Consider the following 13648-nt stretch of genomic DNA (forward strand, 5'->3'; position numbering starts at 1 on the left):
AGGCTTGAGCCCAACTAACCAGCCTCTCAAACAACTAAATGTCAATGATTGATGTGCCTATCAAATATTTACACCACTTAATAGGTCTACTGTAGGCATACATGTGTTTAACATAGATGTTGCGGTAAATCCCTGGCAGTGAAAATAAACAAGAGGAATTGCCTCTGGTTTGAGGATTACCGTTCAAGTTTGATTAAAATGAATAAACACACTGAGGACTCTTGGAAAAGTAATATTTTATCACATCACTCACTTCATCTCAATACAATCAGATTAACATGAAAAACATCAATATAGTCCTGATGATACTGTACATGTATTCCAATGTTATACAGATAAATGTTCATTACATTAAAGTTGTAAGACACATGAGAATCAAAGGTAAATTCTATTTCATTTTCCCCATAAGTTCCCTTTCAACAAGTTAGTCTCCTGAGCTCTACATTGTTATAACAGCATACAGTACAAGAGCCATTCATACATAGATGTCTATTCCTGTCCATACGGTGCGATGCACAGGCATACTGTAGTCCACTCCTCACCGTCTGATGCACAGTAATGAATCTGACCTGGTTGAACTCGGGAATAATATGGTGGGATAATATTAAGGCTGAGCAGTACAGACGTGGCCAGCTAGGTTAATTTAGAACGTAATACCATGTTCTTACTGAATCTGACCACCATTCTTGTTTGTGTGCCCATCAACTTCAGTATTTATTCCATTTTCAAATCACTTTCTCCCCACTATGTCTTTAAAGGCTTAATGAAAATGTCCCTTTTTTTGTATAAAAATAGTAACAAGAACAAATACAAAAATAAAATTGAGGAAACCCTGTCTGAATAACTAGTCTTCTTCAATACGTCTTCATTGGAGGAGCTTCATGAATCGAAAACCCACAGGTATGTATTGAGTGTAGGTAGATTGGTTTTTGTCCCCTTCTTCTGTCCAGTGTAAAGTATCTATGCGAGGTCCTCATGCAAGGAATGTCCCTTTATCAGTGCAGTGTGTGTCCTGAGTGGGAGTGTGTGCGTAGGTTGTGTGGCTTTGACTGGTTCATTTGGGCTGCAGGAGGGCTCAGCATTCCGGGGAGATCCTTCTCTCCAGTGTGGACTTGAGACTATCTCGGGCATGGCTGCAGGACTTCAGGGCTTTACCGTGCCTGTAGGTTGCATACACAAACGCATAAGAACTTTTACCTCCACGACAGTGGGAAAATCTAAGCTCATCACAAGATAAAATAAATGTATTTGAAAATAGTTTCAAATAGTATTTATAAGAAATTATTTTCATATAGAAGTAGTTGATTCAGCCAAATACACAGGAAAAGTATTTAAAATACAAATGTACTGTATTTGAACCCACGTCTAATTACATCACAGTGCAATAAATGACTTTCCAATAGTCCCAGTCGGTATTTATGTAATAAGGAATTCCCCTTGACCACACACACACACAAATTGAGGAAAACAACAATTCTTTCCTATTGACCTCCATTTTAAAAGAGACAACTTCGTCGTAGATTTTTTGTTATAGAGAAATAACAAAACATGCTGAAAAGCTGCTGTGTTGTTCAATGTACATGTAACCAGGTCAAAAATGCCAACCTATGGTTCGCAATGCTCCCACATAGGGGAATAGAGCCTGCGAGAAGAGCCCTGTGGCTTCAGGCTAGTCAGCGTGGGCGAGTGGGAACCCGGTGTTCAAGTAAGCTACACATAGCTATGTGCGTGGAAAACATTTCATTACAGGTAGGACATTTAACTTCTTTAGTACAGTCCGTTTGTGACTCCACTCACTACTTGTAACTTTATAGTCTGTTTGTGTAGCTGGTCTTGGCTAGCTTAATGTTCTGGTCGGTAGCTAGCTAGCACTCACATGGCTGCTAGCACAGTGATGAGAAGGGGCAAGAGGGAAGCCCTACAAATATTCAGTTTTTATAAGTAGTGAGAACGCTCTGGAGCAGGCAATGTTGAAAAGTTATATTTAGACGCGTTTTCCTTAAAATGTAGTTTTGTAATTGACTAAAACAAGCAGACAACAATAAAATTGCATTTGAAAAAGGTAAAGTTTTCACTGTGAGCCAATGGGGTAACCTAGGTAACAACAGAACGTTGTGGCCCCACACTCCTATCTAATACCGAATGGGTCTATGGTGTCACTATAACTTCATAATGGCCTCTAGACGGACCGAACTAGAATTATACCGTGTTCCCCCCTCATAGAAATATACATTCTAATTCTGTGTGTCTAGACGCCATTGTGATGTTATAGTGACACTATTGAAATGTCATTTACTCCATTGTGATGTATTAGAAGATTAGATTTTTTATTTTTCTTCATGGAGGGACATCCTTGAGACCCCAAGGATCATGGAGCTGCCTACTATTCAATGTCCACAACCTACCCAGACAGACTAACGGGTACACACACACACACACACACACACACACACACACACACACACACACACACACACACACACACACACACACACACACACACACACACACACACACACACACACACTTACCTGGCGACAAAGGTGTCCAGCAGGGAGGCGTGGTCCTGGGGGAAGTAGTCCTGTTGGACAGCGTGCTCCAAAACCAACAGGTGACCAGGTAACACCTGCACCTTCTTCACCTTGCCCTCACCCTGAACAGCACAGATTAACATGGGAGCCATATACATTAGGGCTTGCATTACTGCTAATCAGAGTTGGGCTACATTTTTGTAACCTGTCAAGTTAAATAATTCTCATAGAAAACAGGATATTTTTTGTCCATTTCCTGTAAGTAATGGATTTGAATGGATTGACCCCAACATGGTAACTGACATGGCTGAGACTCAGTGAACGGTATAAGCATGTTGTACATAGTGTTTCTACCTTGAGGAGCCCCAGCATCACCAGTAGAGTTGACAGGAAGCTGTAGGTCTGCAGGGAGGAACCAGAGAATGCCTTCTTCAACAGGGTGTCTGTAGGACAAGCAGAGCAACTTAGTCACATTAAGTGTCCCACTCCAACACAGAGACAAGACAGGATGCCGGACAGAAGTTAGAGAAGAGGGTGTTTGACTGTTTAGGCTCACCAATAGTCTCCAGGACAGCCTTCTTGACCTCATGGTCATCACTGTACAGAGAGGAGATTCTCAGGAAGGCATCGGCAACCTTATCAGAGTCAGACACATCCACCTGACCAGGGAGGTTTCCACAATAGATGTTACTGCCTTCTAACCTTACAACAAGGCCCTCTTCAGATACACTTCAACAGTTAACGTGTGAATGGCCCATGACCACAGTAATAATTTACGTGTTGCTGGATGAGTCCAGTCCTGTTGTCCCCCAGTTTGAGCAGTGTCTCAGCAGTAGGGGAGCTGAGGAAAGAGAGGATCTCTGGATGACAAGTTGGCTCAGGTTTCACTGGGCTGTCTCTTTTATCCTTCACTCCATTCTCCTTCATCTCTTTCCCATTCTCCTCATCTTCTTCCTCCTCCTCCTCTTCTTCATCAGGCTCTCCCTCATCATCACTATAGAGCATAGAACAAGGCCAATACAGCATCTAGGACGATAGCTAAATGTTGTATAATCACACCTGTGATGACATCCACACACACCTACCTGAGAGACGCCAGTATGTCGGCCCTGTCCATGTTGTCCATGGTCTCCTTCAGAGCCTCACACCCCTCCTCCCCCAAACAGTTACCTGGACAAAAAAAACAGGTAATATATTATAAACAAAACACACAAAATGGATTTGTCATTAACACTTAGATCTATATTTCATGGCCATTCAGACTGATTGAAGTAGTGCGTGGTGAATAATACCATTGAGATCCAGTTTTTCCATATGGGGTTTGTCTTGTACAGCCTGAGCCAACACCAGTGCTGCAGCTTCCGTGATCTCCCCAAAGGACAGATTCAGCTCCTGAACACAGGAATGAACACAATCAGACAAGAATGGGTAATCCACCCACACACACACACCTCTACTGACCTTAAGAGTGGGAAGTCCCTCTCTCAGGACAGCAGAGAGAGCGATGGCCCCTTCAGAACGCACCAGGCAGTCCCCAAAGTTGATCACCTGCACAGTCCTCAGGTGCCTCAGAGCCTGGGGACAGAGAGGGGAAAAGATCATTATAAATGAAGAGAACTCGTAAAATAAAACCTTGTTAATACACTAATATGTATATGAGGTCCCCAATCAGCTAAATAACTATTTTGTCCGGCTTAGCACCAAGATATAGCGCATGTTTGACTACAGCAGAGCACTAGGCAGACCATTTGGCAGTGATACCTGAGCCATAGCCAACGCCCCTCTCTTGGTGAAGGTGTTGTCGTTGAGGTTGAGGATGCGCAGCTGGGGGTTGTGCTGCAAGGCAGTGGCCAGAGCAGTCACCCCAGCATGGTTGATCCCATTCTGGGGCATGTGCACCTCCTCTAGGCTTCCCATCAGCTGATAAGAGAGAGGAGGGAGATGGAGAAAGAGCGCAAGAGAAATTAGGGGGAGGGAGAGTGCACAAAAGAGACGAGGGGGAGAAAAAAAAGCAAGATATTAGGCCAAGCTGCATCTACCAAGCTCAGTGTGTGATCAAGAGACATGTCTTTATTACAGAGAATAATGATATGGGGATAGATCCTCATCATAAAGTTGCAATTTGTGTCTGTTTGTCTGTACCTGAAATGCCAGGGCAAGGGCTGTGGCTCCTTCGTTCTCCAAGCGGTTTCTGCCTGCGATGAACACTTTCAGTTTCAGTGGGGCACCGAGAGCACTGGACTGTTCATGACACTCAGTCAACGCTGCCGCCAGGATCTAACAAACAAAACACTGGTTACTTTGTGGCACATCCTAACAGTAGACCAGAAAAGCAAATGATGGAGAAGAGTCATTGATGGCCTATGCTCCTAAGTCAGTAAGTACTAGCAGTCACACAATTGGTGTTTCCAAACTCTCACCTTGCCCCCTCCGATGCCCATGCCACAGTTGTTGAGTCTCAGCTCCTGTAGAGAGTGACACACAGAGCTCTTCAGTAGAGTCTCAATGCCCTTCACCCCATCTGGCCCAAAGGCGTTATCACTCAGGTCAAGCTCTCGCAGTCTGGCCCCTGCTGTCATCAACGCACTGCCTAGGGACCTCTGAGGATGAAGAGAGACATGAAGAGCTACAGACTTGTGGAACATACAGTGGCAAGAAAAAGTATGTGAACCCTTTGGAATGATCTGGATTTCTGCATAAATGTCATAAAATTTGAGTTTGTTATTCACAAGAAGCCTTGCCTGATGTGAACCATGCCTCCAACAAAAGATCTCAGAAAACCCAATATTAAGAATTGTTAACTTGCATAAAGCTGGAAAGGGTCACAAAAGTATCTCTCGATGTTCATCAGTCCACGGTAAGACATTGCACTGTGAATGTTTACACAGTGTGTTCAATAAGACATGAAAACGTATAGTTGTTTGTGTGTTAGTTTAAGCAGACTGTGTTTGTCTATTGTTGTGACTTAGATGAAGATCTGATCAAATTTTATGACCAATTTATGCAAAGTCCAGATAATTCCAATGGGTTCACATAATTTTTCTTGCCACTGTATATCAGTATATGTATAAAATCAGATGAAGCACAAGGGGAGGTTGTTAGTGTTGACTTACCAGGGCAGTTGGAATTTCCGAGCGCAAGCGACCCGTGAACATATCACTCCAGTGGCAACTCTAAAAAATAAACAGTTAAAGCAAGATGTAAAGAAATACACTCAACAGTAAAATTCTGACACCCTCCTAAGGATCATGGGGTGAATGTGTGGCTTCACTACTTTCAGCAGTTGGCCCAAGTCAGTTTGCTCTGCTCTGCTCTGCTCTGCTCAGCCAGCCAGCCTGCCAGCCAGCCAGCTGATCTCAAGGCTCTCTCAGCCCAGTACCTGAAGTTGGTCTTTGCACTCCAAGGCTTTGGCGATAGCCTGCGCTGCCTCCACTCCCACTGTGTTTCCCTCCAACCGCAGGGCCCGGAGTCCCTGGTACTCCTCTATTTCCCGCACCAACTCCTTCACTGCAGAGACAACCAGATTCACCAACAGATGACAGAAGACTATTATCAAAGCTGTTAACCGTGTTGGCATTGTTAGAGAACAATGCCATATTGAAGTCTCCTGTTGTTGACCAGTTTGCAATCAGTGCACTCACCAGACTCTGTGTTGTCCAGCTTCAGTCCCTGGCCCTTGTAGCTCAACTCTCCATATCCTACATGGGTCTTGGACAGCGCTTCGGCCAGCAGGGAAATGTCATCGGAAGCCATGGTGGTCTGTGGTGTTCTATGAAAGCAAGAACAGAGATGTATTGGCTTGCAAAGTACTGATGATTAACAATTTACTGACACTGAGTACCAGGCATTACCAATGGCTATTATTACTGTGCTCATATGAATCAACTACTCAGCCAGGTAACATGAGGTTTGAGTTGCATAGCTAGCTAACAAACATTGCGGGAAAAGAGAACGCAGTAACGTAGCATTCTGTTTGTTAGTGTGACAAGCTGCTAACTATAGTTAACGTCGGTGTGCTAGCAGCCGGCTAGCTATTCAAAATAGAAGTACTCGTTCCATTACACGAGTTAGCATAAAGAAGGTTCAGTTTTTCAGCTCTTACAACAGCAAATATACACAAAAACAACATATTTAATAGTTGACAAACATGTTACAGTACCGTAACGGATGATATATTATGATTGTCGCGTTGCCTCCTTCCGCGCGCTTGTTGCTACAATGCGTGACGTCAATGTTTTTTCTTCTGTCAATTTTTGGTGCACAGACCCACTAACTAGATAGCTCTTTGCCGCTACTTTGTGGAGTGGAGTTGCAACCTGTTTGCAATACAAGATTGGAGGGCAAAAGAGCGCCTGAAAACAACCTTTCGAGAAGAGGATCAAGTATACTCACGGTAAAAATCAGCAGTGGTGGAAAAAGTAGAAAATTGTCATACTTGAGTAAAAGTAAAGATACCTTAAAAGAAAATGACTCAAGTAAAAGTGAAAGTCACCGAGTAAAATCTACTTGAGTAAAAGTCTAAAAGTATTTGGTTTAAAACATACTTAAGTATCGAAAGTACATTTTACGAATTACATTTTCTAAGTATCAAAAGTAAAAGTACAAGTATATATCATTTCAAATTCCTTATATTAAGCAGAGCAGATGGCCAGATTTTCTAGTTTTTTATTTATTTGCGGACAGCCAGGGGCTTGCTAACCACGTTTCCATCCAACCATTTCAAGGGATGAATTACCTGACACATGAAAACAGGAAATGTCCAGGGCCAGATTAAGAATTCACAGGCCTTCCTGACTGTAGGCAACCGGTAACTTCCAAAATAAAGGAAACATATGAGTAAATGAGAGATACAAATGATATGTTGTGGTGTGGGGTGCATTTTCCTTCCAAGACACATTGAAGCTGTTCTGGCAGCTCGTGGTGCCCAAACACCCTTTTAAGACTCTATGTTGGTGTTTCCTTTGTTTTGGCAGTTACCTATATGCGCTTGTGACAACATTTTATCCACAGTTATTTTTTTGAAACTATTGATCCTCTGGCCAAATGATGCTCTCTGGTGTATTTGGAACATTGAGAGCAGGCTCCTGTGGTTGCCTCTTGGGTCCCATATGGGCTTGGGCCCAGCCCCTGACTCACACAACTGGCCTGTCACATTTATTTATTATGCAGTTTATTTATTTTTTATTTTACAGTATTAACCAGTTACCCAATCAAGGCAGGGCCCCCCAGTTACCCACGTGTGCCCCCTACTTCTTCTCCTCCCCCCATCTTACGATTAGCAGAGCGGGCTCCTGAATACTCCTGTGGTTGGTGGTTGCAGTAAAGAAATTATATATATATATATATATATATATATATATATACTGTATATATAATATATTCTCTCTCTATATATATATATACAGTTGAAGTTGGAAGTTTACATACACTTAGGTTGGAATCATGAAAACTAGTTTTTCAACCACTCCACAAATTTCTTGTTAACAAACTATAGTTTCGGCAAGTCGGTTAGGACATCTACTTTGTGCATGACACAAATACATTTTTCAACAATTGTTTACAGACAGATTATTTGACGTATAATTCACTGTAATACAATTCCAGTGGGTCAGAAGTTTACATACACTAAGTTGACTGTGCCTTTAAACAGCTTGGAAAATTCTAGAAAATGATGTCATGGCTTTAGAAGCTTCTGATAAGCTAATTGACATCATTTGAGTCAATTGGAGGTGTACCTGTGGATGTATTTCAAGGCCTACCTTCAAACTCAGTGCCTCTTTGCTTGACATCATGGGAAAATCAAAAGAAATCAACCAAGACCTCAGAAAAATAATTGTAGACCTCCACAAGTCTGGTTCATCCTTAGGAGCAATTTCCAAATGCCTGAAGGTACCACGTTCGTCTGTACAAACAATAGTGCGCAAGTATAAACACCATGGGACCGTCATACCGCTCAGGAATTTTCTATCCTAATGATAATAATTAACAATCAATAAGCCTTGACTAATTCCCAAGGTTTGTAAGACAATGGGTTAATAATTAGGCAAGGTGTCAGCTTTCTGCAAAATGTTCGTACAGTTTATTCAGAGAACGTTCTCCAGTTCATACGCAAAACATCTATTATATACCAGGCTCCTCATTTACGCACACACATTACACACTAACACTAAGGAGAGTTAATTGTTCTTCCCCAGAACTCTCAACACCGTAAATTCTTACCCAGCTGACAGTTTCAGTACTCTGAGATTAGGGAAACCTGGAGGGTTCAAGCTAGGTCAGGTCAACCACAGTTTAACAGTTCTTGATGTTTACTTAAACACACAGACCTCCATTCCTAGTCAATCTCATGAGACTCTCATGAGACTTATGGTTAACAGTCAAAACTGTTCGCTGCTCTGGCACCCCAATGGTGGAACAAGCTCCCTCACGACGCCAGGACAGCGGAGTCAATCGCCACCTTCCGGAGACACCTGAAACCCCACTTCTTTAACGAATACCCCTCCAAAAAAAGATATAGATGTACTATTGTAAAGTGGTTGTTCCACTGGATATCATAAGGTGAATGCACCAATTTGTAAGTCGCTCTGGATAAGAGCGTCTGCTAAATGACGTAAATGTAAATGTTAACCCTTTAGTTACTTATGCTACAGGCTATATATATCCATGCTACATAACTACTAATTAATAATGGATTATTGATTAATTTACCTTTATTAGATCATTCTCTTATCATTCCACCCTTAAATGACTAATAATACACATTGATTATCAAATGCTACATGTAAACATAATTGTGATACAAGGATTAACCATACCAATACATGTATATACATCCGGTACTCATCAATGACTGTCCTGGGCCTATTTCCAATTATGACACTTCGAAATAGGATTTTCATCATAATTATCATTAAAGGAACAGTCAATCTAAACGTTGAGAATGGTTTCATCAAACATTGGCTCCTCATGGTTAAAAGAAACGGAGCCATCTTCCTGGCCTGGAGGCCCGTGTTTGTCCTCCCACTGATCGGAGCTCGGAATTGGTCCATATCTCACCATCTGTTGCGTCATCGATCTCTCTAGAGTTCTGGTGATTAAACCTTTCATACTTGGCATATACTCATCAATCACACAATATGAACACACTCATACAGGTGAAAGCAGCCCATAATACAGTTCTTACAACACTTTTCCATTTCCCAAACATGAGCTGTGTTATCAGGAATGTAGGTACAGCAATGAACCTAATCATTCTACCTACACCGCCCTCTTCTGCCAATAACATATCGAGAGTCAGTCTATTTTACCAGGTCATGAGGGAGGTGGCGGATAATTGGTCAGAGAACCTCTTTACTGCATCCCCGGTTTCATTCATGAATCTCTGTTGATTATAAAAGATGTCATTAATCCAATCCACATTTCTATTTATTGTCAACCACCAAAATAATGTAGTGTTAAAGCCTTCACATATTTGATTCATAGCTTTGTATTCATCTGGAACTTCCCTAAGGATGCCAATAGCATCCATCTAGACAAAGCTACTCCCATCCTGGTCAAAACTCCTCCTGTTCCTACTTTAGCCTCCTATAACTGGCCTCTGATGACTAATTCGAACTGGTTGGACCAATAACCCCAGGGCGCAAGTTCCTAACCACCCTTTGTGGTAATTTCTGTCGTGTGCGTCCTTTGCTGGTACTAGCCCACCCTACATCAGTTATAGGTGTGGTGAGATTAAGAATTTTCTCATGTACTTCTAAACCTGACTCAGTCACATTAACGACTACCTTTCAGCCATTAAAATCATCTAAGTTCTCGGCGCCATTCTTGTATCTATAACACTGGTACTCATCAGGAATTTAAGTGAACCGAGGTGGGTTGGCTGAGTACTTCAATCTGGCCAACCCAATCCCTGTAAAGTTATTTGCTTTCCTAGGGAATTGTTTAATGTTTACCTTATATCCTACATCTTGATCTTCTTTGGCTCCTTATTCTGTACATCACTCATCAGTGTATTATATAGTTTATCTTTTCATTCTTATAAATGACAACAGTGTCATATGATTAGTACCAGAAGGTGGTGGATCTGAATGTATCAGAAAGGTTACCAAGACTACGATGCAGCTCAGTCTCTACTCTTCCCAAAAACCGCCAACCCTCTCCTGCCCTTAGTCGATCTGCTAGGTACCACCCCATACTCACACCTCTAGGAGCACACACAGTGATGAATGGTCGGGATAGGGAATCTTCGTAAAGGAGGTAACCCCCGGACCCTGTTGGTACTCGGTTCTTCTCCTAACTCTGTGTGTGATCAGCAGTGCTCATATGTGTACATACCTTCTTGCAGTGGATAACGTGGACCCAAGTGACTTTCTCAGCTTTTCTAATGGCAAAGGCAGTGGTTTAACAGAACCTGGTATGGGCCTTCCCAACGGGGCTGCTTCCAGTCTTTTCTCCTCAGGGAATGGATCCACACCCAGTCTCCTGGTTGGATTGAGTGTATCACCTTCTCCTGTAATTCACCTGTTGGACACAAAATCTTGGACATATGGGTTTGGTTAACAAACAGTCTTCTCATGTGCTCTGCTAGTATATCTTTAACTTCAATGTCTGCTTGTTCTATTCTCCCTAACAATGGCATTCTATAGGCTCTACCTGATTAGCTAAAATGTCATCCATCCTTTAAAGAGATAGATCCTAGTAAACCAACTATAGGGATAATATCTTGACCTAATATTTTAGCTACCATAATCATGTCCACCAAGTAAGTTGGGAACGCTTCTACCCATTTGCTATACTTATCTATCATTGTTAAACACCCCTTCTTCCCCTCTCTTCGGAGTAGTTCAATAAGGTCCATTTCCAAATGTTGGAGTGGATATTCTACAAAATTTTTTTTTAAAGTAATTATCCTCTGTGCCATTAACCTGTTATGGCTAGGGGGCAGTATTTTCACGGCTGGATAAAAAAACGTACCTGATTTAATCTGGTTACTACTCCTGCCCAGTAACTAGAATATGCATATAATTATTGGCTTTGGATAGAAAACACCCTAAAGTTTCTAAAACTGTTTGAATGGTGTCTGTGAGTATAACAGAACTCATATGGCAGGCAAAAACCTGAGAAGATTTCATGCAGGAAGTGGCCTGTCTGACAAGGTGTCGTTCTTCTTGTCTCTGTTTATTGAAGAGTGAGGATCTTAGCTGTCCCGTGACACTTCCTACGGCTGCCATAGGCTCTCAGAAGGCGGCAAAATGGTGAATCGTGGCTTTGCAGGCTCTGGCTGAAAAAAAGTAGCGCGTTTGGGTAGTGGCTGGTTACAGTACTGTGAGACTCAGGCTCGTGCCCGCGTCGACCGAAAGCTTTGTTTTCTTTCCTCTGTTTAGCTAAATGGACATTCCCGGTCGGAATATTATCGCTTTTTTTACGAGAAAAATTGCATAAAAATGGATTTTAAACAGCGGTTGACATGCTTCGAAGTACGGTAATGGAATATTTAGATTTTTTTTGTCACGAATTGCGCCATGCGCACGACCCTGATTTACCATTTCGGATAGTGTCTGGGACGCACTAACAAAACCCCAAAAAGCTATTTTAAAATCGGACATATCGAGTGCATAGAGGAGTTCTGTATCTATAATTCTTAAAATAATTGTTGTGCTTTTTGTGAACGTTTATCGTGAGTAATTTAGTAAATTGTTAGCAAGTTCCCCGGAAGTATGCTAGTTCTGAACTTCACATGCTAATGTAAAAAGCTGTTTTTTGATATAAATATGAACTTGATTGAACAAAACATGCATGTATTGTTTAACATAATGTCCTAGGTGTGTCATCTGATGAAGATCATCAAAGGTTAGTGCTGCATTTAGCTGTCTTCTGGGTTTTTGTGACATTATATGCTAGCTTGATTAATGGGTGTCTGATTATTTCTGGCTTGGTACTCTGCTGACATAATCTAATGTTTTGCTTTCGCTGTAAAGCCTTTTTGAAATCGGACAGTGTGGTTAGATAAAGGAGAGTCTTGTCTTTAAAATGCTATGAAATAGTCATATGTTTGAAAAATTGAAGTTTTTGTATTTTTGAGGAATTTGTAATTCGTGCCACGCCTATCATTGGATATTGGAGCAGGTGTTCCACTAGCGGAACGTCTAGATGTAAGAGGTTAAGTAGTTATCCTCTAGGCCACCACTCTTTCCTAACCTGCAGTGTTTCCTAACCTGTTCTATCACCTGCTCTACCATCCTTCCCCCCTATTGATACATGGCTCAGCCCATGTATCAATACTGCTGCATATCTAAACAATGTCTTTGGTAAGATTAGTAAATTATCTTTATGTCAGACCTTATCTTGTAGGATTGCCCCTTTCATTTTCCACTTGTCCAATTATTCCTGGGGCATTCGTTCTCCGCTATCCTGTAACAATTCTCTGTCAAGTGTCTGATCTTCTTTAAAATGTATCTGTGCTGCTTTGTATGGTTTTAAATGCCTATGTGCTTGTCTGTGTAAATAGTAACTTTTCTCTCCTTTCTTATCCTGCCGGCTCTAGTCAATGCTACTATTTCGGCCTGCTGTGCAGAATAGTGTCTGGTCAACGGTTCAGTGTCTAACACCTTTGTTCCTGAAACCAACTAAGCTTTCATTCCCCTTTTAGTTAGGGTAACAACTACTTTCAACAAAATTATCATATCTCCTCCTAGTGAATTTACCAAACATAACTTAAAATCAAAACTAAAATACATGCCAATGGAGCTGATAGTCTCTCCATGAATTAATATCCTAAAGCTAAGCGAACCAAACTAAATTCTCTTCCTATCTTCTCCTCCTGGCCCCCCTCCTTTCATCCTGCTACTCCCAACCCTCAAGGTTTCAGCAGTGCGGGGGAGGACTTCTCCGTCTGCCCTTCCTTCTATCTGTCTGTTGCTCTTTCTCATAACAGTCAGTGTTAAATACTGGTTGTTTCCAAATATTGACTAAATGTCTCACTGTCTCCCTGGTTGCACTCCTGGATTTTAGAAAAATCAACATGTCTGTGGTAGTAATATCTAGATTATTGCATCGTTAAGTAAGTTTATCTGTTACTCTCAATGATCCTGGATCACAGATGTCATATATCCCTGTCC

General features: G+C 41.7%; 1 protein-coding gene across 2 annotated transcripts; it reads right to left on the bottom strand.

Annotated features, from left to right (window-relative positions):
* Positions 1-219: 219 nt before the first annotated feature.
* On the bottom strand, positions 220-6933 carry LOC106609338 (ran GTPase-activating protein 1). Of its 2 annotated transcripts, none has more exons than XM_014208041.2 (15): positions 6691-6933; positions 6173-6300; positions 5911-6038; positions 5645-5704; positions 4952-5131; positions 4674-4808; positions 4293-4451; positions 3993-4106; positions 3824-3923; positions 3617-3701; positions 3309-3525; positions 3088-3190; positions 2886-2974; positions 2532-2653; positions 220-1160 (listed from the first exon to the last, which is right to left on the bottom strand). In XM_014208041.2, exons 2-15 carry the CDS (start codon positions 6282-6284, stop codon positions 1076-1078), a joined length of 1689 nt encoding a protein of 562 aa, XP_014063516.1. In that variant the 5' UTR covers positions 6285-6300; positions 6691-6933; the 3' UTR covers positions 220-1075. The 2 variants fall into 2 exon arrangements, with proteins under 2 accessions (XP_014063516.1, XP_014063527.1); XM_014208052.2 differs by having other exon boundaries at positions 6173-6290; positions 6691-6920.
* Between the last annotated feature and the right edge of the window lie 6715 nt (positions 6934-13648).

The sequence above is a fragment of the Salmo salar genome, chromosome ssa01 (assembly GCF_905237065.1).
Source record: "Salmo salar chromosome ssa01, Ssal_v3.1, whole genome shotgun sequence".
NCBI lineage: Eukaryota > Metazoa > Chordata > Actinopteri > Salmoniformes > Salmonidae > Salmo > Salmo salar.

Coding starts and splice junctions, on each gene's coding strand:
- LOC106609338 (XM_014208041.2), bottom strand. CDS start 6,284: ATGGCTTCCGATGACATTTCCCTGCTGGCCGAAGCGCTGTCCAAGACC. Junction 6,039..6,172: donor GCTGGACAACACAGAGTCTG/GTGAGTGCACTG, acceptor TTGTCTCTGCAG/TGAAGGAGTTGGTGCGGGAA. Junction 4,452..4,673: donor CCCTTGCCCTGGCATTTCAG/GTACAGACAAAC, acceptor CTCTCTTATCAG/CTGATGGGAAGCCTAGAGGA.